Here is a 25199-nt window from a genome sequence, read left to right as displayed (position 1 = left end):
CATGGAGTTTTATTGACATCAACGAGTGCACAAGCAGGCCAACAGATGGCGTTGGACAGCAACACGTCAGGTACAAATGGCCACACATGCTGGACACATGACATGGAGTTTTATTGACATCAACGAGTGCACAAGCAGGCCAACAGATGGCGTTGGACAGCAACACGTCAGGTACAAATGGCCACACATGCTGGACACATGACATGGAGTTTTATTGACATCAACGAGTGCACAAGCAGGCTAGCAAATGGCGCTGGACAGCAACATGTCAGTAATGCCGCGTAAGACCCGTGTACGGTATAAAACGAGCTGTCGTGAGAGAGGGCGTCAGATGCGCCTGCAATAGCGGCTTGTTGAGGTTACCAGGAAAGGCACTGTTAGTGAAGATTTATTTACTTAATTTTGGTGTCAATAAAATCCAATGTCATGCCAATCATGTATCTCAATTATTATCCTCAATACCTGTTAATATTCCGTGAAGTATAGCCTCGTCAAATGTTAACGGACTTTTGGATCAATCTGATACGTCAAAACTGCTTTAGAGGAAAGGATAATACGTAAAAAAGAAATCCTGAAAATCAGTAGTGTTATAGATAATAATTAAGTGTTAAGTTGTCTTTTTAACTTGTGAGCTTAGGACAGCATTACAGGCTTATGTATGATTACTCATGCTCTGTTTTATCATCAGTAAATTCAGTACTTTCATCATCAAAGTAAGCTGATTTGAAGTGTCATAAGAAAATGGGAAACCACGGCCGCTTCCTTCCCACTCACTAGGCCTTCCCTTTCCTATCGTCGCCGTAAGACGTATCTGTGTCCATGCGACGTAAAGCAAATTTTAAAAAATCTTACCACGTACCTATTACAGAGTTTTATATATGCGAATGCCAAAAAAAGATGCTCAATTATTATTATTAAAACTCAGAAACGTACATCATAATACCATAAATGCATTATGACATAATAATGCCTTGATATTTTCTCACTTAATGTAATATTACACATTAATAATTTACATAAATTGCCGGGTGTGTGACATGGTACATGTCTGTTATAAAACGGGGCTTTCAAACTGAAGATCCAACCAGCATGTGAGGAGTGTGCCAGAAGAAAAAGAAGAATAAGAATAAGGGGAAGGGGAAACCGTCAGGCCAAGCTAATAAGTTCAAACGCGCTCTTTAATTGAGCACAACGAAAAAAGAAAGATAATAATAATAATAATAATAATAATAATAATAATAATAATAATAATAATAATAATAATAATAATAATGTTGAATTGACGCTGCAAATTAAGTTATTGGATGGTCTAACTACTGCAGACCAGCTGTTCTGTCTGCGACAGTAGGCAGATGACGGGAGCTGACAATGCAATCTTATGCGGTGAGAAGGCGGACAGGTCTCAAACAGAAACAATCTGCGCAGCTAGTTGAGCTGGAAACGCTCATCAAAATGACTATAATCTGCGCACTTTTTATCGATATTTTTGTGTACGGTTGTGAGGAGTAAGGTGGGAGCAGTTCCGGTTCCAGTAGTACTGCCAACTGAATGGAAATGAAATCTGAATTGAATCGATAATATGATCGATCGATATGAATTTTGCTAATCCTTTGGTATCTTAAGCCAACAGCTGTGTCACACACACTTTATATAACATTGTATAACATTTCTCGATGCGAATCTTATTCCTGAAGTGAATTCTATAGTTTGGCTTTGCTGTGTAAATAACAACAGTACTAGTACGCAAAGTGTACGCCAGATGTCGCACAGCGATGCATAAGCGATTCATAGTTTGTGTTTCAAAGGTTGCCAGTACGAATCTCGAAGATTGCCGAGGTCGACCAATTCAGCACTCGGGTGTAAATGTATCCAGAAAAGATGCGCAGATAATATAGCAGCCTAAGGCATTATTTGTTGACAACAAGAAGCTGCTACAAAAGGGATGCATCACGCAAAACATGTCCGCTATGCAGCGTAATAGACGGTAAGGCGCTTTCAGCTTCTCGATTGTTTTACACGAGACTTATTTGTTGGGAGTATGATCGAAATGAAATGTATGAAAATGAAATTATCACATTCTTCTGATGTTTTGAAAGAGATTGGAGATAATGTAGGCGCAATGAAAATGGAGTTGAAGGAAAAGGGTGGGAAAATGTTGAAAATATTTCATTGCAGACAAAGTAGGGATTCCCATATTACGGAAAACGTAAAATTAAGCAATTTCCTCAGTTGTGCCGAAAGTTGAAGGGCTAAAGGGCCCGGAAAGGTTTCAAATTGTGAGTCTTGGAAAATTACTTCCGGCCTAAAGGCACTTTCGGAAAAACAGCCTAAAATCGCTCGTTTCTTTACTCGTTTTCTTTGTGATTCGCCAAATTAACTTATTTGCATAATTCTTTCTGTAATATGTTCCTTGGTTCAATACTCACATTAGCGCTCGTAGCGTTACTTAAGTGAAACTCGGCATTGACTCACATTAGCGCTCGTAGTGGTGCTTAAGTGAAACTCTGCATTGACTCACATTAGCGCTCGTAGCGGTGCTTAAGTGAAACTCTGCATTGACTCACATTAGCGCTCGTAGCGATGCATAACTGAAACTCTGCATTGACTCACATTAGCGCTCGTAGTGGTGCTTAAGTGAAACTCTGCATTGACTCACATTAGCGCTCGTAGCGGTGCTTAAGTGAAACTCTGCATTGACTCACATTAGCGCTCGTAGTGGTGCTTAAGTGAAACTCTGCATTGACTCACATTAGCGCTCGTAGCGATGCATAACTGAAACTCTGCATTGACTCACATTAGCGCTCGTAGTGGTGCTTAAGTGAAACTCTGCATTGACTCACATTAGCGCTCGTAGCGGTGCTTAAGTGAAACTCTGCATTGACTCACATTAGCGCTCGTAGTGGTGCTTAAGTGAAACTCTGCATTGACTCACATTAGCGCTCGTAGCGGTGCTTAAGTGAAACTCTGCATTGACTCACATTAGCGCTTGTGGTGGTGCTTAAGTGAAACTCTGCATTGACTCACATTAGCGCTCGTAGCGGTGCTTAAGTGAAACTCTCCATTGACTCACATTAGCGCTCGTGGTGGTGCTTAAGTGAAACTCTGCATTGACTCACATTAGCGCTCGTAGCGTTACTTAAGTGAAACTCGGCATTGACTCACATTAGCGCTCGTAGTGGTGCTTAAGTGAAACTCTGCATTGACTCACATTAGCGCTCGTAGCGGTGCTTAAGTGAAACTCTGCATTGACTCACATTAGCGCTCGTGGTGGTGCTTAAGTGAAATTCTGCATTAACTCACATTAGCGCTCGTAGTGGTACTTAAGTGAAATTCTGCACTGACTCACATTAGCGCTCGTAGTGGTGCTTAAGTGAAACTCTGCATTGACTCACATTAGCGCTCGTAGTGGTGCTTAAGTGAAACTCTGCATTGACTCACATTAGCGCTCGTAGTGGTGCTTAAGTGAAACTCTGCAATAACTCACATTGGCGCTCGTAGTGGTGCTTAAGTGAAATTCTGCATTGACTCACATTAGCGCTCGTAGCTGTGCTTAAGTGAAACTCTCCATTGACTCACATTAGCGCTCGTAGTGGTACTTAAGTGAAAGTCTGCATTGACTCACATTAGCGCTCGTAGTTGTGCTTAAGTGAAACTCTGCATTGACTCACATTAACGCTCGTAGCTGTGCTTAAGTGAAACTCTGCATTGACTCACATTAGCGCTCGTAGCGGTGCTGGAGTGAAACTCGGTATTGACTCACATTAGCGCTCGTAGTGGTGCTTAAGTGAAATTCTGCATTGACTCACATTAGCGCTCGTAGCTGTGCTTAAGTGAAACTCTCCATTGACTCACATTAGCGCTCGTAGTGGTACTTAAGTGAAACTCTGCATTGACTCACATTAGCGCTCGTAGTGGTACTTAAGTGAAACTCTACATTGACTCACATTAGCGCTCGTAGTGGTACTTAAGTGAAACTCTGCATTGACTCACATTAGCGCTCGTAGTGGTACTTAAGTGAAACTCTGCATTGACTCACATTAGCGCTGGTAGTGGTGCTTAATTCACTGCCTTGATGATGCACAGGCCGTCCAGTAGCTCTGATGACGTAACGCTTTGGGTGAGATTTGAAGGCGATACGCATCCGCTCCGCTTGAATAACAAACTCGTTTAAATGACTCAAGATCGGGTGAGATGGCCGTGCGGTTAGGGACGCGCGGCTGTGAGCTTGTATCCGGGAGATAATAGGTTCGAACCCCACTTTTGGCAGCCCTGAAGATGGTGTTCCGCGGTTTCCCATTTGTACATCAGTCAAATGTTGGAGCTGTACCTTAAGGCTACGGTCCTTCCTTCCCACCCGTAGCCTTTTCCTATCATATCGTCGCCATAAGACCTATCTGTGTCGGTGTGACGTAAAGTAAATTGTTAACAGTTTCTTAAGTACTAATTTTTTAACACCTTATAAAACCAAAAACTATTCATAAATATGTATTCATTCTGACATACAATGCACATCCATCCCCGCAACGTTCTATTTATCGCGAATATCCGTTCGTTTCCGTCAGCACAGGCTAATGCCTATTGCTCATGGTAAAATGTTTCGTAAAATTTGTTGTACAATTCATTTTATAAAATTTTGGAAAAAGCAAGCTGTGTTGCTCACGGTAAATTTATTTTTAAAAATTCGTCTGAGAATCAGGATGGCCATCTATGAACTCACTTCTGAACTAAGATGTGTATGTGCTGCCATCTATCGATAAACTTTTAAACCAAGAATCAGCTGGTCAACTTACAGTGTGTTTGAGTATGGCTCCAACAAACAAAGCAAAACTTGCTGCTTTAGCTGCACTTATATGTTGTACAGTGGTAAAAAGAAAGAAAAGAAATTCCAGGAAATGCTGGACTCGGGATTGGATCAAAAGAAGAGAAGAAGGTAGAGGATCGCTGTCTTGTTTCTTAAATTAATAGGGATTCGGTGATTGTGTTTTCTGCCTCTCTTCTTGCATTTCTGTTGTGGTATAGTGGTGTTTTAACTTCGTACAAACAAGGATATTTCTGGTATTCGTCCAGTAAAACACTAACAGCTTCCTTAGTCCACCCGGATCCTGCCATTTAAAAAGAAGTGTTTGTTTACAATCGAGCTTCACTATCTTCTCACGACGTAGCGCCAACATCATCGTGATGTCAGCTTCGCTGATTGGTTCGTTTCGTAAAATTAATTTTACGGAATAGAACATGTCCTATTTTATGAAAAGTTTTATCAAATGTTTTATAAAACTTGAATTTGACCGTGAGCAACAGAAATTTTATAAAATTAAATTATTGTACAATAAATTTGACAGATCATTTTACCGTGAGCAACAGACCTTCCACTTTGAGACATATTCTTGCGTTTTCTAGTGAACTGAAACATTCACATCAAACATACTGATATATCTACAAAGCCAAGCCATGAAAGCCCTGGGAGGGGTGGAAGGTGTCTTCCACTCTCCTCAACCTCGGCACTTGGTGGAGTAGAGCGGTTAAGTTTACTCCAGACCGTCTTTGCCCCCAGGAATTAACCTGGTACTCATTTTTAGTGTAGGCTGAGTGAAACTCAGGGTCATGTGCACCTCCGGAAGTGGAAATCTTGTTTCTTAAATTTTTGACTTCCTGGCGGGGATTCGAACCCACGTCCTTCCGGGCGAACCGAGCACGCCTTTACCGCCTCTGTGCCAGTTACAGAGCTCGATAGCTGCAGTATTTGGGAGATAGTTGGTTCGAATTCCACCGTCGGCAGCCCTGAAAATGGTTTTCCGTGGTTTTCCATTTCCACAGCAAGAAAATGCTGGAGCTGTACCTTATTTAAGGCCACAGCCACTCCCTTCCTACTCCTAGCCTTTCCCTGCCCTATCGTCGCCACAACACCCATCTATGTCGGTGCGACGTAAAGCAACTTGTAAAAAAAAAAAAAAAAAAGAATAAGTAGCTACAAGACAGATTACGAGTACGCTAACCTTCAACAATAAAAAAAAAATACTGTCACATATGAAATTAAGTTATTGTTAAAAATGTAGATTTTTAAACAGGACATTTTAACTTATCTGGACGAGACACTCATATTTCACTCAGGAATTGGTCTTCAGGAAAGTGGTTGATACACACAACTGTATTGTGATTAACTATTAAATTCTCCCTAGGAATAGCCTTCTTCCATAACCTAACTCTTTCTTCATCAGAAGGAAACACAAATACTGGAGTGTACTCTTCTCGTTTAATAATTGGCTTTGCAGCCAGACACATAGCAACTCTTAGACATGATGATACTTAACGTCATCTGGGACCATGGCCTTCTATATTAAATGATAACATGATGGTGTTGAATGACATGTTAGTTCCTAGTTCCCTGAAGCAAGTTCCTTCCACACTAAAAATAGACGCCTATCTAATCCTCTCATAACTTACGAGATACTACCTACTTGCGGTCCAACAAATTTGGAGATGATTCACCATTCTAAGCCTCATAAAACAGCTCTTTATGTCCTAGTATCGCCCAAACAAGGCCTCTTCCGCACTTTAATTCGCGACGTCATTTCCCGCTCCGCCATTGTTGCGCTCTGACTGCCATTACTCTTGGTATAGAAGTTCCGTGACTACAGTCGGGCGACCTCGCCTGTTTGGTCAGCATGGAGCATTGTACTGCCTGCATCAGCTCTTCATCGGAACCAACCATGACGACATAGCGGTAGAAGGTCTACTACTTTCACGTCCGTTCTGCGTCACTCCTCAGCATAGACAACGCAGAAAAATCGCTTTCTAAGTATCATTCTGTTTTTGTTTATTGTAGCTACCTACCGGAAGTGACAAGGAGATATTCGGTTCACACGAAAAGACGCGAGTTCAATAAATTTAACAACAGATATCTCGCATCTTGAGAGGTACATGATCCTTGGATTCACGCATCCCAAATAATCATCATCATCATCATCATCATCATCTGTTTACCCTCCAGGTTCGGCTTTTCCCTCGGACTGAGCGAGGGATCCCACCTCTACCGCCTAGGGCAGTGTCCTGGAGCTTCAGACTCTTGGTCGGGGGATACAACTGGGGAGTATGACCAGTACCTCGCCCAGGCGGCCTCACCCGCTATAGTGAACAGGGGCCTAGTAGGGGGATGGGAAGATTGGAAGGGATAGGCAAGGATGAGGGAAGGAAGCGGCCGTGGCCTTAAGATAGGTACCATCCCGGCATTTGCCTGGGAAACCACGGAAAACCACTCCGAGGATGGCTGAGGTGGGAATCGAACCCGCCTCTACTCAGTTGACCTCCCGAGGCTGAGTGGACCCCGTTCCAGCCCTCGTACCACTTTTCAAATTTCGTGGCAGAGCCGGGAATCGAACCCGGACCTCCGGGGGTGGCAGCTAATCACGCTAACCACTACACCACAGAGGCGGCGATCCCAAATAATAATAATAATAATAATAATAATAATAATAATAATAATAATAATAATAATAATAATAATAATAATAATAATAATAATAATAATAATATTAATAATAATAATAATCGGTTGAAGGTTATGGGGAGTTCGACCGGAGTCGATCTCAAAATTACAACTAAGGTTTTGAGCCCTAGAGGTTGCCTCAAGATGTATTCTGACTGTTGTTTGGCAGTAATTATTACGACCGGATTCCCTTCCTGACGTCAACCCTCCGTGTTTATCCGGGCTTGGGACCGGCAACAAAAGGTAATGAGTAGAACCCGGATTTCCATGCAAATGCATGTTTTAAAATAAGCTGGTTACAATTCTCAAACTTCGCAAATATTCGTTTTATGGCTTAACGATTCCAAATAACCGTTCTTTTCCGTGCATGTTTGCATGTTTTGGCCTTTTTAGGACAAAATTCATGCATAATGCATATTTTGAAGATTTTGGATTTAATAGCGAATATTTGGACGTTTAATATTGCATAATGTGACTTTTCTTGTGACTTTGGCGCATATATAATGCTAACTTGCATGATAGTGCCTTTTAGGAATGTTGGTTTGCAGAATTTGGGGCCTTTTCTCCACGTTATACACAATGTCTATTACTGAGAAACTGAGAGAATGTATTCCTGGCATCCTACATGACAACCAAAATTAGTACATAATCCAATTAACCAAACGCGTTCTTATCTGCTGCTTGAGTAAACATTGACGTAAGCCGGAAGGCCCCACGTCGATCTGTGTAATTCTTGGGACTAAATTGTCCCAGTTATACATTGTTATAAATCGAACCATAAATTGTGCATTACTCATTGACGGCTCATTCTTTCTTTCGTCTGTGTTAGACGAACAAAATAAAACTTGTATCGCATTTCTGTGACGCCGCGTTACTGAGCTAGCAGCTGGTTTTGCTCTGAACCCTCTTCCGTTCTTATCCTGGATTTTCCTACCGGGAACTGTCACTCGTCACTTAGTTATCGCAGCAGGCAATGAATGCTAGTTATTGAGGAGATACAAATGTGTCTGCCATCATTCCACGGAGAAGTGTAACTGCGGCAGCTAGATATAAGTTGAAAAAAGTGATCCGTTCAAATCCTGATTTTGATTCGTCAAGCTTATATAAGACGTATTGTAGTGAAAATGTAAAAGACGTACAATTTGACCTCACTTTTTGTGACGAAGAACTTCTGTGCTTAAGGATGTGCTGACAGACAAACGGACGAGCTTAAATCAAGGCAATTTGGAGAAATTAGTTGTTGTACAAATGTTTCAAAAGGAAGTGAATTTTGATTGTGTATATTTCCAGTTCATCGTGCATGTTTTGCTATATGATAGTGCATGAATGCATGCATATTTTGAGATTTGATAGTGCATGGAAATCCGGGCTCTAGTAATGAGCTACTCAATTCACCCATTAACTGCTGCAGAAAAAAAAAAAACTCTCAGATACAATCAGGAAACGGCGGTTACAATTTTATGGTCGATTATATAGAATGGATGATAACAGGTTCACAAAGCCTCCGTGGCTCGGGCGGCAGCGCGTCGGGCTCTCACCGCTGGATGCCGTGGTTCAAATCGCGGTCACTCCATGTGAGATTTGTGATGGACAAAGTAAAGGCGGGACTGATTTTTCTCCGGGTACTCCATTTTTCCTTGTCATCTTTCATTCCAGCAACACTATCCATTCTCATTTCATAGCATCTACCAGTCATTCATAAAATCGAATCTAACCATCGTCGTCTTGGTCTCCCTCTACTTCTCTTACCCTCCATAGCAGAGTCCATTATTCTCCTAGGTAACCTATCCTCCTCCATTCGCCTCACATGACCCCCCACCGAAGCCGGTTTATGCGTACAGCTTCATCCATCGAGTTCATTCCTAAATTAGCCTTTATCTCCTCATTCCGAGTACCCTCCTGTCATTGTTCCCACCTGTTTGTACCAGCAATCATTCTTGCTACTTTCATGGCTGTTACTTCTAACTTATGAATAAGATATCCTGAGTCCACCCAGCTTTCGCTCCCGTAAAGCATTGGTCTGAGAACAGACCGATGTAAAGATAGTTTCGTCTGGGAGCTGATAATAATAATAATAATAATAATAATAATAATAATAATAATAATAATAATAATAATAATAATAATAATAATGACGACGTCTTTGCTGGTGAGATGAAGTGTTTACACTGCACTATGTCTTCTGGTATGGGCTAGAATAAATTTGTTACTTTCATTGACTTGTCTCAGTCTCATTCTTGGCTTGGACAATATGAAAGTGGCTGGGTATGAGCAATGCTAGTAATAACATTCCTTATGCAGCCAGTCCCTGTTATGGATGCGGTCGGTTGGTGCATGCATTTCAGTGGGCTTGGCAGAGTGATATGTAATAGCAACTTCTGGCTCGGTGAGGAAAGCAACGGAAATCTAGGCTATCTATGACAGCTGTTGGTGGAACTGTGGAGGATCAAACCAGCCTTCGGGCTGAATACGCAACATACATCCTGTTCACAAACAGAAATTTTCCGTCAAGCCCACCCGAATAAATACAGAATGGACTGAAGAACGTAAATAGGAACACAGCGAGAGGACGAAGAGATATTGGGAAGAGAAGAAGAAAAAAAACCCAAAGAAGTGCTAATAAGTTCAAAAGAGCTCCTTAGTTGGGCATAACGAATTAAGAAATAATAATAATATCATACATCTTCATTATAGACTGTTATGCGTTTCAGTGTTCAGTCTGCAAGCTTCTGTGAATTTACTAATCGCCACCACAATCCTGTATTTGCAACTAGTTCTGTGGCCTTGTTTAGTTCTGTACTTCTTATCTTTAAATCATTAGAAACTGAATTACCGGGAGAGTTGGCCGTGCGGTTAGGGGCGCTCAGCTATGAGTTCGCATCCGGGGGATAGTGGGTTCGAACCCCACTGTCGGCAGCCCTGAACATGGTTTTCTGTGGTTTCCCATTTTCACACCAGGCAAATGCTGGGGCTGTACCTTAATTAAGGCCATTCACTGGAGCCATACTCTTAACTGCGGTTTTACCGCAGACTTATACCCCCTCTCCTTTACATCCTTACTACAACCGCTAAATACCATCATAACCATGTGACGAGATCTAAAAATTTATTTACAATCCCATTAATGTCTCCCTGGCTCAGGCGGTAGCGCGGCGGCCTCTCACCGCTGGGTTCCATGGTTCAAATCCCGGTCACTCCATATGAGATTTGTTCTGGTCAAAGCGGAATTGGGACAGGTTTTTCTTCGCGTACTCCGGTTTTCCCTTTCATCTTTCATTCCAGCAACACTCTTCAATTTTATTTAATCTGTTAGTCATTAACCATTGCCTCAGAGGACTGCGGCAGGTTTCGGCGGCACACTTCCTTTATTCGCCGCTATTAATAGATGAGGCCTTCACTCATTCCATTCCTGGCCCGGTTGAATGACTGGAAACAGTAGGGTGTGGATTTTAATTTTTATTAACCCCGGAACCGTACATCAGAGCACGGAGAACCCCACAAAAAAAAAAAACCTGTATTTTACAAATTCAAACTTACAATTTACTTTAAAATCTCATTAAATCCGTGAAGTCCGCCTCTGTGGTGTAGTGGTTAGTGTAATTAACTTCCACCCCTGGAGGCCCGGGTACGATTCCCGGCTCTGCCACGAAAAATTTGAAAAGTGGTACGGGGACTGGAACGGGGTCCACTCTGCCTCCGGAGGTCAACTGAGTAGAGGTGGGTTCGATTCCCACCTCAGCCATCCTGGAAGTGGTTTTCCGTGGTTTCCCACTTCTCCTCCAGGAAAATGCCGGGATTGTACGTAACTTAAGGCCACGGCCGCTTCCTTCCCACTTCCTTGTCTATCCCTTCCAATTTTCCCATCCTCCCACAAGACCCCTGTCCAGCATAGCAGGTGAGGCCGCGGGCGAGGTACTGGTCATCCTCCCCAGCTGTAATCCCCGACCCAAAGTCTGAAGCTCCAGGACACTGCCCTTGAGGCGGTAGAGGTGAGATCCCTCTCTGAGTCCGAGAGAAAAACCGACCCTGGAGGGTAACCAGATTAAGAAGAAGAAGAAGAAGAAAAATCCGTGAAATGTATAATTTTTAATACGCGAATATATGTTTGCAAATTAGAACAGCACTGTAATCGCTGGAATAGAAATGAAATTAAAAGGCCCCATTAAAAAAATCTATGTTTGGTTTTTTGTACTAGACCAATATAAGGTTCATTTTGCAAACTTTGGGCACAACTCCAACATATTGTTTTTGCATACGAATGTCTTTCGTTCACTGCAGGTAATAGCGGCAGTCGTTACATATTCCAGACCTAAGACTGACTGGGTATCGTAAATACCATTTTTTACGCAACAGAAAGGCGGATGCCTCTGCGTGTTGATGGGATTTCCAGTCCTCGTCAAACCCAGGATTTCATTAATTCTTCTTCCAACGTGGAAATAAGTTCATCTGAAGCACGAAAGGAAAATATATTCTAGCACGTCATCATCTTCAAAATACTGGAAACAATCTAAAGGAAAGCATCTCGATTTGTTCTTGATTATTTCCGACAAAAGAGTTTTGTTACAAAAATGTTGCAAAGTTTGCGCTGGGAAGACTTGGGAGAAAGGAGACGAACTGCTCGACTAAGTGGTATGTTCCGAGCTTTCAGTGGACAGATGGCGTGAAATGACATTAGTAGAAGAATAAGTTTGAGTGGTGTCTTTAAAAGTAGGAAAGATCACGATATGAAGGTAAAGTTGGAATTCAAGAGGACAAAAAGAGGTAAATACTCGGGAGATGTTAAAAAACCCAATTCCTTTGCAATCATTTAAGAAAAAGGCTAGATAAACAACAGATAGGGAATCTGACACCGGGGTGATTGCCCTAAGTGTAGGTCAGTAGTGATTGTCGGAACGTTTATTTCCACCGTAGTCTAGAACAACGACGAAATTATCAGCGATGCCAGGCTCAGAGCTATATGATTCTGGTAAAATCTGTTTACCGGTTTCGAGGCAGTCCATATCAAACACTCTTAACACAAAGTACAAAGGTACATGTTCAAAAAAGTATGAAAAACCAAACTGGCTGAAAGTTTCATTAACCGCACACCGGGGAGCTGTATGCCTAAAACTATGTTTTGATGTACAAGCAGTCGTCACTCGTTAGAATTAGTGCACAAACTGAGAGAGTACGAAGGTAAAAAGAAAGTCATGAAGTTAAGGGACTTCAGGGTTTGCGAACAGCAAATTACTGCGAATTAAAAATTCCCTGGGGCACTCAGTGCCTCGGTGTATGGTTCCAGGATAAATGTCATTCTCTAGGTCTGCAGAGAATCGTTTGCGAAACGTAATTTTCCCTCCAGTTTATTTCTTTCGCATAATATAAACGCGAAAGAATGCTATATACAATATATTCAGAGTGTGATAGCATCAGTCTAAACAAGAGGTGTTATTACTGAAACACATCCTAGAGACTCGCGAGGTGCATGAAACAAAAAGAAATGTACGCGCTATAACAATGAGGTGAGGAGGATATTATCTGGTGAGAACCAGCTTCTTCTGAGAAAGCTGACGCTTTGTGCATGAAGGCCTTCGGCAAAGTAAGACCTGGCCTTCAAGAGTTAGCATGGCCATCTACAACGTCTCTCGCGTGGCGTGAACATCTAAGACATTCTTCGGATGAAGATTTACTCATACACGCCTATCACTTGCATGTATGTTGTCCTTCAAGGCTGCTCACTGACATTTCGTGAGGTCTAACATTCTTTGAAGTGCGAAAGGCTAAGGTTTAATTTAAGTTATCGAGGTGAACTGCTTGAAGATGAGAAACAAAGTGAGACATTCTTTGACAGCTAATCCTTCGTAATTCCCTTTATGTGAAAATATATTGCAGCATGTTATCTGTGTATTTAAAAAAGGTTAGTAAAAAAAATGTCCAGTTCGTCCGTCCATTCTACTGGACCAATTTGTCTGCCGGTGAATCATCAGACAGTGATAGGTCTCCAGTTCAGTCCAGTTTGAGTAATCGTAAGATAAAGTTACTAAATGAATCTACTTAGCGGGTTGCACGCAGTTAAGGAGCAATATTTCTACGTATCAGTAAAGAAAACTCGTGTCCTCATCCCGAGGTGGTCCAGCTCTTTTCAGGCACACTCCCATTAGAGGTGAGCTGCATGAACCATTCCAATCACATACCAGCCCTCCCGCCGTTCTTAAATTTCTGGCAGTACCTGGAATCGAACCCGGGCCCCCGAGGACGCCAGCTAAAAACCCTAACCCTTACGCTACGGAGGCAGACTACGTATCGGTGAAGCTAAACGATTAAAAACCGCAGGCGTCTGTAGGCAAACCTGAAATCTCAACCAAATTTGGTGCATGATTTAATATTATCACGAGAGAAATACAGTAGTGTGGGTAAGGCACCCCTAGAGGTCGAATGGGGAGGGAATGACCTATAGAAATTGTACCACAGGTACACCTTCCCCGGCTGCGGTACTTAAACTGCGCACATTCTCTATGGCCATCAATGTCAGTGAATACGAACTTTTAAAAAAAAACCTCCAAAAAACGTTCTTCTTCGATGGTGAGATGGCTCTGTCATCTAGTTTCTAATGATATCTGGTGGGCTAAAAACAAACTAATAACTTAGGAAATTTCGTTTTTGCTATTGGTAAACCTTTTTTTCTGTTTTTTTTTAGTGTACCGAAGTTTATTTAACATAAGGAACTTCATTTTTATTTGCCCGTATTGAATTGAGATAACAATTGATTTAAAATCGTATAGGTTCCACCTATTGAACTGAGAGGCTAGGCCCGTTTAATATCTTCAGGGCAAATATTCATAGTTCTAACCAATCAGATATACAAAAAAATATTTACTGTTCTACAATTCAACAAGCTCCAGAAGACGGCGCATTTTATTACAATATTTTAACAGAACATAATGAGTTTTTATCCACAAAACCGTGCAGCAATATCTTCGAAATTAATATTTTAATAGCATACTACTGGACTCTGATATATTTGTCCAACAGTAATGTTGCAACTGAACTTGAAGCTTCTATGCCTACGAGTGTATAAAAGATACCTAGTTATTACGAAATATTTGAAGTTAAGTCATCACCTTGAGATGAGATTTTTCTACTATTTTAAAATTTTGACTCATAAGTGTTATCTTGTTGTAAACTAGATATTTTTAAACTTAACATAAAATGAGTATAGGATACCAAGGAGTTAAAGCCTCCGTGGCTCAGACGGCAGCGCGTCGGCCTCTCACCGCTGGATACTGTGGTTCAAATCCCGGTCACTCCATATGAGATTTGTGCTGGACAAAGCGGAGGCGGGACAGGTTTTTTTCCGGGTACTCCGGTTTTCCAGCAACACTCTCCATTATCATTTCATAGCATTTATCAGTCATTAATAATCACCTTGGGAGTGGCGACCCCATTGTAATAATAGCCTATATATGGTTCATTCATTACATCCCTGACCCGGTTAAATACTGGAAAACAGGTTGTAGGTTTTGATTTTCATACCAAGGAGTTAATTGTATTGATATGTTGTTGCATACTGTTGTATTGCCAAGTTTCTCTTCACTTGTTATGCAGCTGATGATGGCGTCATGAACGCCGAAACTAGTTCTGTAATTAAAGAGCATATACAAAAAAAAAACAAAAAAAAAACACATGGCACTACAGCCCTTGAAGGGCCTTGGCCTACCAAGCGACCGCTGCTCAGTCCGAAGGCCTGCAGATTACGAGGTCTCGTGTGGTCAACACGATGAATCCTCTCGGCCGTTATTCTTGGCTTTCTAGACCGGCGCCACTATCTCACAGTCAGATAGCTCCTCAATTCTAATCACGTAGGCTGAGTGGACCTCGAACCAGCCCTCAGGTCCAGGTAAAAATCCCTGACCAGGCCGGGAATCGAATCCGGGGCCTCCGGGTAAGAGGCAGGCACGCTACCCCTACACCACGGGGCCGGCAATTAAAGATCAAATATACATACATTATCATTATAGACTGTTATGTCTTTCAGCGTTCAGTCTGCAAGCCTCTTTAAGTTGTAAAAAACATCAGACAACATTGTATTTGTATTGAAAAGGTAGAACCTATAAGATTTTAAATTAATTGTAGCGAAGTTGTCAACACTTCAGCTGGTTCCTCCTCTATCACATGCTTGTAACTATGTTCTCTAGCCAATCAAACCCGGGAGTGTGTATGGAAATTCAGCCCATCAGAGTATTGTATTTTAATTTAGTCGGGAACTTCCCCGTACGGAACTAGTTAAGGAGAGCATTTTAGGGCTGTCTTGTCTGAATTGCTCCATTTCTTGAGAGTGCGACTTTACGGAGGCCAGAGAGGGTTAAGGAGGAAGGGCGCGACAGGCCTGAAGAAGATCCAGCGCTACAAGGTAAAGAAAATGTATGAGAAACCAAACTGGCCGCAAAACAAACAAAATTTCACTAGCAGTTTCCCGTTGGCTCCGCCCGCAATGTACAAACTATGGTGTTGTTCGTTACTATCCTCACGGATGTGAGGAAATAAAGCACATGATCTGCTGCGGTAATAGAATGTAATATTATGTCAACAAAACACTTGAAAATACATCACACAAAGAAATGTAATTAAACGTTCCTTGGAACAACACTACGCGCTGAATTGTTGAAAAGTCCTTCAAAGATCTTCGTCATGGAGACAAATGTAGTCATAACTTTTCTCAGAATCTAGCAATTTAAGTAGTTATTGCCTCAAAAGAAAGCGCTTGATCCACTGAGTGTTTTTAGACCAAAACGAACTGTGTACCTCAATTAGAACGAAAGATTTAATTGCTTCAATGAGGAAAAAATGTTGAAGAAATGGGACGTCAAATTGAATGTGCACTCATAACTTTCCTCAGAATCAACCAATTTGAATAGTTAAGAGCTGAAATGAAAGATCTTGATCCACTGAGTGTTCTTAGGTCAAAACGAACTCCGTACCTCAGTAAGAGCCAAAGATATAATAGCTTCAAAGAGACAAAAAATTGAAAAAAATAAAATAATTTGAGGAAGGCGAAAGTTAAGTGATTTATAATGCCTGATGACAAATCTGTGCATGAATACCTTTCAGTTAAAAGAACGAAGGAAATCGACCGGATAGAATGGCCGTACTGACCGACTTTAATTTTCATCAATTTTTTAAATATATAGATTAACCGTACACCGGGGAACTGTACCTATGTATGTAATGTATGTAATTTAACGACTGGGAGTTTCTCCTATTTTATTTTGTACCTGATTTAGGACTTGATATTTTCAACTGTTCTTTATCATATCATTAAATTTTTCTCTCTCTCAAATTTATGAAAGGAAAGAAGTAAAATTTCAAAATTTGTTTAAATAAAAAGTTGCTCAAGTTATTCCCTGTCCAGCCATTCGATCCAGGTGCTTCCTATGGCTCTGTGAGCCACAGAAACTCCGTAACAGAAATGATTAAAAACGACCTGTATTATGCAAAATTGAGACATTGCCAGACAGTGGTCCGTCCTGAGGCCTTATACGCACCAGAAACGGTGGAACGAAAGATTCTCAGGAAGATAATTGGGACCGCGAAGAACAGAGGAAGGTCAATATAAAAGACAAGCGAACCAAGAACTGCATACCAAGATAGGGAATATCTCGGACGTCATACGGAAAAGAAGGAGCAGGTTTTTCGGACACATCCTGAGAATGGACCAAGAGAGATTAACACAGCAAATAATACAGTTTCTTGTACCAGAGTACGATGGATCTAAGAGGTACAAAAGGATCCAGAAGAAATGGGAATACAGGAACCAGAGATATACAACAGCGCGAGTTTTAAATAAAAATTCAGACTTCCACAGGTTTCCAGGAGAGCACTAGACCCAGAACAAAATGTAATCTTTGATTTTTTAACATTTATTGTATCCACTTGAACGGAAGTAAGTAAGACTGCCTAATATTGTATTGATTTGTGTATTCCTTAGTTCACCAGTAGTTCACCAGGGGGCTACTCCACCGCATACTTTACGAACATGCGGGATTTCTCGCATGGGTTCCATAGTCTACAAAAATTCACGTGACACATAATTAACAGGAAATACATATTCTAAAAGTAGATATTCAGAAAGTATCCAGGCTTCCCATAGAGCAATTTTATATCAAGGCGAGCTATCTGACCTACTTAAAACGAGTGCTGCAGAGAAACACGGGTCCTCTAGTTCTTCTTCTTCTTCTTATTCTGCTTCTTCTTCTTCTTCTTCTGCCTTCGCTGGCAAGACCTAGTGTTTACATGTCTTCTTGTATGGGCTAGAACAATGTTGTTACTTTCACTGATCTGTCTCAGTTTTATCCTTGGCTTACCGAGCTTGATAGCTGCAGTCGCTTAAGCGCGGCCGGTATCCAGTATTCGGGAGATAGTGAGTTCGAACCCCACTGTCGGCAGCCCTGAAGATGGTTTTCCGTGGTTTCCCATTTTCACACCAGGCAAATGCTGGGGCTGTACGTTAATTAAGGCCGCGGCCACTTCCTTCTAACTCCTAGCCCTTTCCTGTCTCATGTCCCCATAAGACCTATTTGTGTCGCTGCGACGTAAAGCAACTTGTAAAAAAAATATTTAAAAAATCCTTGGCTTTGATGGCGGACATATTGAGGTTTAGACCAGCTTCCTGGCTGAGGACTTTACATACATTATTATTATTATTATTATTATTATTATCATTATTATTATTATTATTATTATTATTTCTTCGATTTTGGCCTACTTTGGAGCACGGTAAACAATTGACTTGCTGGTTAGTCATTTTTTCTTCCCCCAGAACTTCTTCGTCATTTCGCTATAGTTCCTCTTCCTCGCCTCTGACCAGATGTTCTTTGACTTTTCATTTTGCTTTTCCTGGAACACCTTTAATTTATCAATTTTAGCTCGAAGATATCTCTGTTAAAAATTTATTTTCGATTGATGCCAACTTCCTTCACGTCTTTTCTTATTTCTTCTACCCATTTAGTAGTTGCTATTAATTTAATGACTTCAAAAATTAACATTTATTATTATTATTATTATTATTATTATTATTATTATTATTATTATTATTATTATTATTATTCGCTTTACGTCGCGCCGACACTGATCCGTGATTTTTTTCCCTGTGACTTAATACATTTCCTGTGGTTTCTTTTTCATCCAAATTCCATTTCCCAATTTTTGTCCTAGCAATTTTCTGAGAACTTTCCTGCCTTGTTTTTCGATGATTTTTACCTGTGTCCTGCAGTCAGTTTTCAAGGTTTCGGATGCATAAAGTGCCTCTGGTTTATTTATTGTGCTGTAATGTCGTGTTTTGCATATTTGTTGGCATTATTATTATTATTATTATTATTATTATTATTATTATTATTATTATTATTATTATTATTATTATTATTAGGGCCCGAGTATTTATGACCTAAAATACATTAAAATATTACAATAAATGTGACTTAAAAGTTTTTGGTCACAATTTCGAAATCTTCAAAATGTTGCCGCTATTTAAATTAACATTATAGACTGTTATGCCTTTCAGCGTTCAGTCTGCAAGCCTCTGTGAATTTACTAAACGTCGCCACAATCCTCGATTTGCAACTAGTGTTGTGGCCTCATTTAGTTCTATACCTCTTATCTTTAAATCGTTGGAAACTGAGTCTAACCATCGTCGTCTTGGTCTACCTCTACTTCTCTTACCCTCTATAGCAGAGTCCATTATTATCCTAGGTAACCTATCCTCCTCCATTCACCTCACATGACCCCACCACCGAAGCCGGTTTATGCGTACAGCTTCATCCATCGAGTTCATTCCTAAATTAGCCTTTATCTCCTCATTCCGAGTACCCTCCTGCCATTGTTCCCACCTGTTTGTACCAGCAATCATTCTTGCTACTTTCATGTCTGTTACTTCTAACTTATGAATAAGATATCCTGAGTCCACCCAGCTTTCGCTCCCGTAAAGCAAAGTTGGTCTGAAAACAGACCGATGTAAAGATAGTTTTGTCTGGGAGCTGACTTCCTTCTTACAGAATACTGCTGATCGCAACTGCGAGCTCACTGCATTAGCTTTACGACACCTTGATTCAATCTCACTTACTATATTACCATCCTGGGAGAACACAGAACCTAAATACTAGGGAATCACAATCCAAGGAGAGGAAATCAAAACCCTGAGATTTGCTCATGATATTGTTATTTCATCTGAGACTGCAAAAAATGCTGAATGGTATGGACAGAGTCTTGGGGAAGGAGTACAAGATTATTTTCAAGTCCAAGACAAAAGTAATGGAGTGCAGACGAACAAAGTCAGGAGATGTAGGAAGTAGATGAATATTGTTATTAGGTAGTAAAATAACCAACGATGGCAGAAGTAAGGAGAGCATAAAATAGAGACTAGCACAAGCAAGGAAAGAAATTTGCTCACGTCGAACATTGATATAGGAATTAGAAATATGTTTTTGAAGACTTTTTTGTTTGGAGCGTGGCATTTGTATGGAACTGAAATATGGACGATAACTAGCTCAGAAAGAAAGAGAAGGGAAGCTTTTGAAATGTGGTGTTACAGAAGAATGCTGAAGTTGATTTGGGTAGATCGAATCACGAATGAAGAGATAATGAATCGAATTTGTGAGAGGAGGTCGATTTGGCTAAATTTGACGAGAAGAAGGGACAGAATTATAAGACATCTTAAGACATCCAGGACTAGTTCAGAATGATTTTGAGGGAAGTGTTCGCGGTATGAATGCGAGGAGTAGACCAAGGTACGAATATGACAACCAGATTAGGGCAGATGTAGGATGCAGTAGTTACGTAGAAAGGAAAAGGTTAGCACAGGATAGGGTGTCATGGAGAGCTGCATCAAACCAGTCTATGGACTATTAACTCAACATCATTTATTCCACGGTTTAATTGTCTTTAAATCTACTATTAGTCGAGTCGCGATCTAGCAGCGAAATACCAGCTGTGAAGCACATTTGCCGTCTTGAATGTACGCCGCCCGGTATAATCTCACGCGAGCATGGCCCCCTGTGTTGACCGCCTGCTGCTGTTCCTTCCCGGAAGGAGTGACGTCAATCAGTAGCGTGACCGGAACACCTTGAAAAGTAACAACTGGACCATCCCATGAGGTGAAGGCGGGCATTCCTATATGAACTCCGGGAATTTCTCCGGTGACGAAACTTCTAGTTACAAAACTCCACACGCGTGACTTTGCTCAAAGACAAAGAGATGAAGTAACTGGAGTGAGACGCAGTGATTCAACTCCTTAATTAACAAATTTACAGCTAAGGAAACCGTTTGGATGCGGATATGGTTGCATACATATATACAGGTATGGTAGGTGCATGGCTCCTTTGTTCAATCAGTTCATAGAGCCCTGGATTCGATCCCCCGCTAGGCCGGAGATTTTAATTGCATATGGTTAACTCTTCAGGGTTCGGAACTGGTTGTTTGCCTTTAATTAAATAAATACAACACATCGGACTCTACTATCAACCCCCACAGAAACAGGCAATAGTGAATATATCCTTCTAAATATATTTGTTATTATTATTATTATTATTATTATTATTATTATTATTATTATTATTATTATTATTATTATTATTATTATTATTATTATTAACCTAACCCCATGGCACTACAGTCCCGAAGGGCCTTGGCCTACCAAGCGACCGCTGCTCAGCCCGAAGGCCTGCAGTTATGAGGTGTCGTGTGGTCAGCACGACGAGTCCTCTCGGCCGTAAATATTATTATTATTACTACTACTATTATTATTATTATTATTATTATTATTATTATTATTATTATTCTGATGTACTCGGAATGAGGAGATAAAGGCTAAGTTAAGAATGAATTTGATGGGTGTAGCTGTACGCATAAACCGGCTTCCGTGGTGGGATCATGTGAGGCGAATGGAGGAGGATAGGTTACCTAGGAGAATAATGGACTCTGTTATAGAAGGTAAGAGAAGTAGAGGGAGACCAAGACGTCGGTGGTTAGACTCAGTTTCTAACTATTTAAAGATAAGAGGTATAGAACTAAATGAGGCCACAACACTAGTTGCAAAAAGAGGACTGTGGCGACGTTTAGTAAATTCACAGAGGCTTGCAGACTGAACGAGACGGATTGGTGAACAAACGGAAGCTGAATCACACACCATATGTCACACAACTTGTCCAAAAAGCAGTGTCAGGAAGGTTCTGATAGTTAAGTTCCTACACCTTTGACAACAACTAACATAACTTGGCAATGTCTTCCACAACAAAATATGCTGTTAATAGGGTGTATGGTTACCCCTAACGGCCACACATGCTTCGCAGCGACGTGGCATCCTATCAGATGGTCCAAGAGCTCTTGTGGCAGTCGATCCCATTCCTCCGAAAGGGCAATGCGAAGGTCTTGGAGGGTCCTTGGTGGAGGCTGATGGGATTGAATTCGCCTCCCCAATGCATCCCAGGAATGTTCTATAGGATTCAGATCCGCAGATCTCGCTGGCCACTCCATGCGATGAATGTCTTCGCCAGCTAGAAATTCATCTACCAGAGCAGCGCGGTGCGGTCGAGGATTTTAAATTATGATTACTGGCTAATGAAAGTTAAAAGGGAGCTTGATAAAATAGGAATGGTAGAATACTGGGAGTACAAAGATAAAACATTGCACAATACAGTAAAAATTAGAGTGAAGTATATTGAGAAGCAGGTGATTGTGGCAGAATGTAAGACTAAAAGAACATTATCGGAATTCTGTGAAATTATCCAAAAAATGTCAAGAAAGAAAGAAAGATAAGTAAGAGGTATGGCACAGTGGCTAATGGGGTTGTACCGGGTGGGTGGGTAAAATATTCATAAGACTGACCCGGAATTGACCCGTGTTAATGAACCGGAGAACTGCCCATCGCAGGAAATTTTGGAAACCGTGATTTCAATTAATGAATCGGTTGCTGTCACATGTCCACGCATGCTCAACACGCGAAGGTTCGTCTGGACGCTTTAACGCATACACAACAGTAAATTTGTAAGGATACAGTGCAGGCCCTTCTTGATAATGTTTCGACACGACGATCTCCTAATTCGTTCCAGGCTTTCCTTCACTCGAGGAATGTTTTCTGGTGTTCGAACTGCCTTCTTATCAAACCAGTTATTAATTTCGCAAACATGTCTAATATAATCAGAAATAATGCTTTCCCAGTGCTGCTTGCATGCAATGCATATCAAACTGACTGGCCTGTACTTTTCAGCTTTATGTTTATCACCCTTTCCTTTATACACAGGGACTACTATAGCAACTCTCCATTCATTTGGTATAGCTCCTTCATGCAGAATATAATCTATAGTATATCCCCAGGAATCTTATCAATTCCAGCTGCTCTTCTAGTTTTCAACTTTTGTATCTTATACATGTATCTAACAAATGAAATGCAATTCACAAATTCTCTCTCCTCAGTTTGAGGCGATCCGGAACTAGCGGATGAGAGTATCTTATTCTACAGGGTGTATACTTCGACTTCGCACCTTTGCTCACAGGCCGAGGGAATCCCCAAGCGAGCGCCATATGGCTTGTGTCAAGCTTGGTGTGATAAGGAGTCCTGATAGCTGATGCAGCAGTTCGCTGGTAACTACTGGAACTTTAAGGTTTGCTGTAAGGTTATTATAGCGATGTTTAAGTACATCACAGCGCAGATAATAATGTTGGTTGATTGTTTTTTGTACAAGAAAAACTGTCACCTTAAAAAGTGCCTTCAAAAATACCGTAGACTGTTTCCCGGTTCTACAGTACCATCAAAACGTTATGTACAGCAACTCGTTCACAAGTAGCGTAGTACTAGTTCTGTAACTTAAAAATAAAAAATAAAAAACAGCGAAGAAGAAGAAGTAGAAGAAGAAGAAGAAGAAGAGCTCTCACACAGGAGAGGTTAGAAGATATAAAGGCAAGATTGCAAGTCAGTCCACATAAGAGTAGCTCAGGAAACTGGTATTTCACATTCGTCAGCACTTAACGCAAGATTTATGATCTTACTGGACTCATTCAGTCGTGAGTTCAGTTTCATTTCCTAGTTTATTTATTTATTTATTTATTTATTTATTTATTTATTTATTTATTTATTTATTTATTTATTTATTTATTTATCCTGAGCAAGTATATAGCTGGTGGGTTCAGTTTCTATAGGCGTAATCTTGCCGCTACTTTGGGAGGATAACGTGTGCTCGTCATTGCGGGCACTGCCCTCGCTGTCATCGCTTCTCTGCGTTCCTATGCCTCGGTACTCCGCTACGAAGTCTTAAATTATACTCCATGCATTAATTATATTCTATACTCAAAGTATTGTTGGTATCCTCTCAATAGACACATTCTGCCAGCCTCTGAATATAAACAGATCAATCATTCGCATTTTATAAATGGAGATTTTATTATGTTCAAAACGGTGTCTATACTATGATAAAGGTGATGTTGATTGCGGTGGATAAAATTAAACTTAAAATCACTTGCTTACTAAAACACGAGACATTATGGCGTCCCAACACAAAGTTTCTCAGGATAAAGGGATAGGGTTTCGTAAAAGGGACAATCCTATGCATGCTACGCCAATGAATCAACTAATTATCTTTTAGGAATGCGCTTACTTTGCCTTGTGTGCATAGGGTCGCAGGGCCACTGGACCCGTCTCGAAAGCTTTCTCCGCAGTCTCGGCGAAGTCCAAGGAGGTCGCCTTCACGCGGTTGCTCAGAACCTGCGAACTCTTCACCTGAAACAAGAACAGACGACATACTTTCTAAACAAATCCTTGTACCGCTATGTGAGGGTGTTGAAAATAGAAAACCACGGAACATCTTTTCGAGGATGGGAAATGGGGGATATGAACCCATCTGTCTCCCGAATAGAGAGCGGATGCGGTGATGTATCCCTGGAGTACTCGTATCAACACTAACAGAGGGTCTAACATGGAAATAAAGCGTTTTCGGACTCGTTGTTTTTGTCTTGGTCAGTAGTCATTAGACTTGTTTTTTGCAGCCCTCCATGCCACCCTATCCTGTGCTTATATTTTCTTTTCTACGTAACTACTGACTGCATCCTGCATCTGCTGTAATCTGTTTATCATATTCATACATTGGTCTACCCTTACCGTTCTTACCGCCTACACTTCCGTCAAAAACTAACTAAGCAAGTCTTGGGTGTCTTAAGATTTGTCCTCTTATTCTATTTATTCTTTTGGTCAAATTTCACCGAATCGTTCCCCTCTTATAAATTCGATCTTGTCTTTCGTGATTCGATCTGCCCATCTCACCTTGAGCATTCTTCTGTAACACCATTTTCCAAAAGCTTCTAATCTCTCCCTTTCGTCCATATTTCACTACCGTATAATGCCACGCTCCAGACGAAAGTGTTTAGAAACATATTTATAGTTCCTATATCAGTGTTCGAAGTGAGCAAATTTCTTTTCTTAAGAAAGCTCTTCCTTGCTTGTGCTAGTCTGCATTTTATGCCCTCCTTACTTCTACCATTGTTAGTTATTTTACTGCGCAAGTAACATTATTCAGGGGCTGTCTGGCCGAGCCGGTAAAGGCGTGCTCGATTCACCTGGAAGGACGTTGGTTCGATTCCGCATCAGGAAGTCGGAGGTGCATATGGTCCTGAGGTTCACACAGCTTACACCAAAAATAAGTACCAGGTTAATTCCTGAGGAAAAAGGCGGCTGGGCGTAGAGCTAACCACTCTACCC

At 41.0% G+C, this 25199-nt stretch overlaps 1 protein-coding gene across 2 annotated transcripts in view; it reads right to left on the bottom strand.

Moving 5' to 3' along the window:
• Positions 1 to 25199, bottom strand: part of LOC136884055 (proton-coupled amino acid transporter-like protein CG1139) — a 224130-nt gene that overhangs the window by 62675 nt on the left and 136256 nt on the right. For both annotated transcript variants that reach the window (XM_067156079.2, XM_067156078.2), the window contains exon 5: positions 24103 to 24224. In XM_067156079.2, the coding sequence (XP_067012180.2) occupies positions 24103 to 24224 (122 nt within the window). The remainder of the gene's footprint in view (positions 1 to 24102; positions 24225 to 25199) is intronic.

The sequence above is a fragment of the Anabrus simplex genome, chromosome 12 (genome assembly GCF_040414725.1).
Source record: "Anabrus simplex isolate iqAnaSimp1 chromosome 12, ASM4041472v1, whole genome shotgun sequence".
Lineage (NCBI taxonomy): Eukaryota > Metazoa > Arthropoda > Insecta > Orthoptera > Tettigoniidae > Anabrus > Anabrus simplex.
The sequence above is the reverse complement of the archived record's forward strand: the minus strand, read 5'-3'. Positions and strand labels throughout refer to the sequence as shown.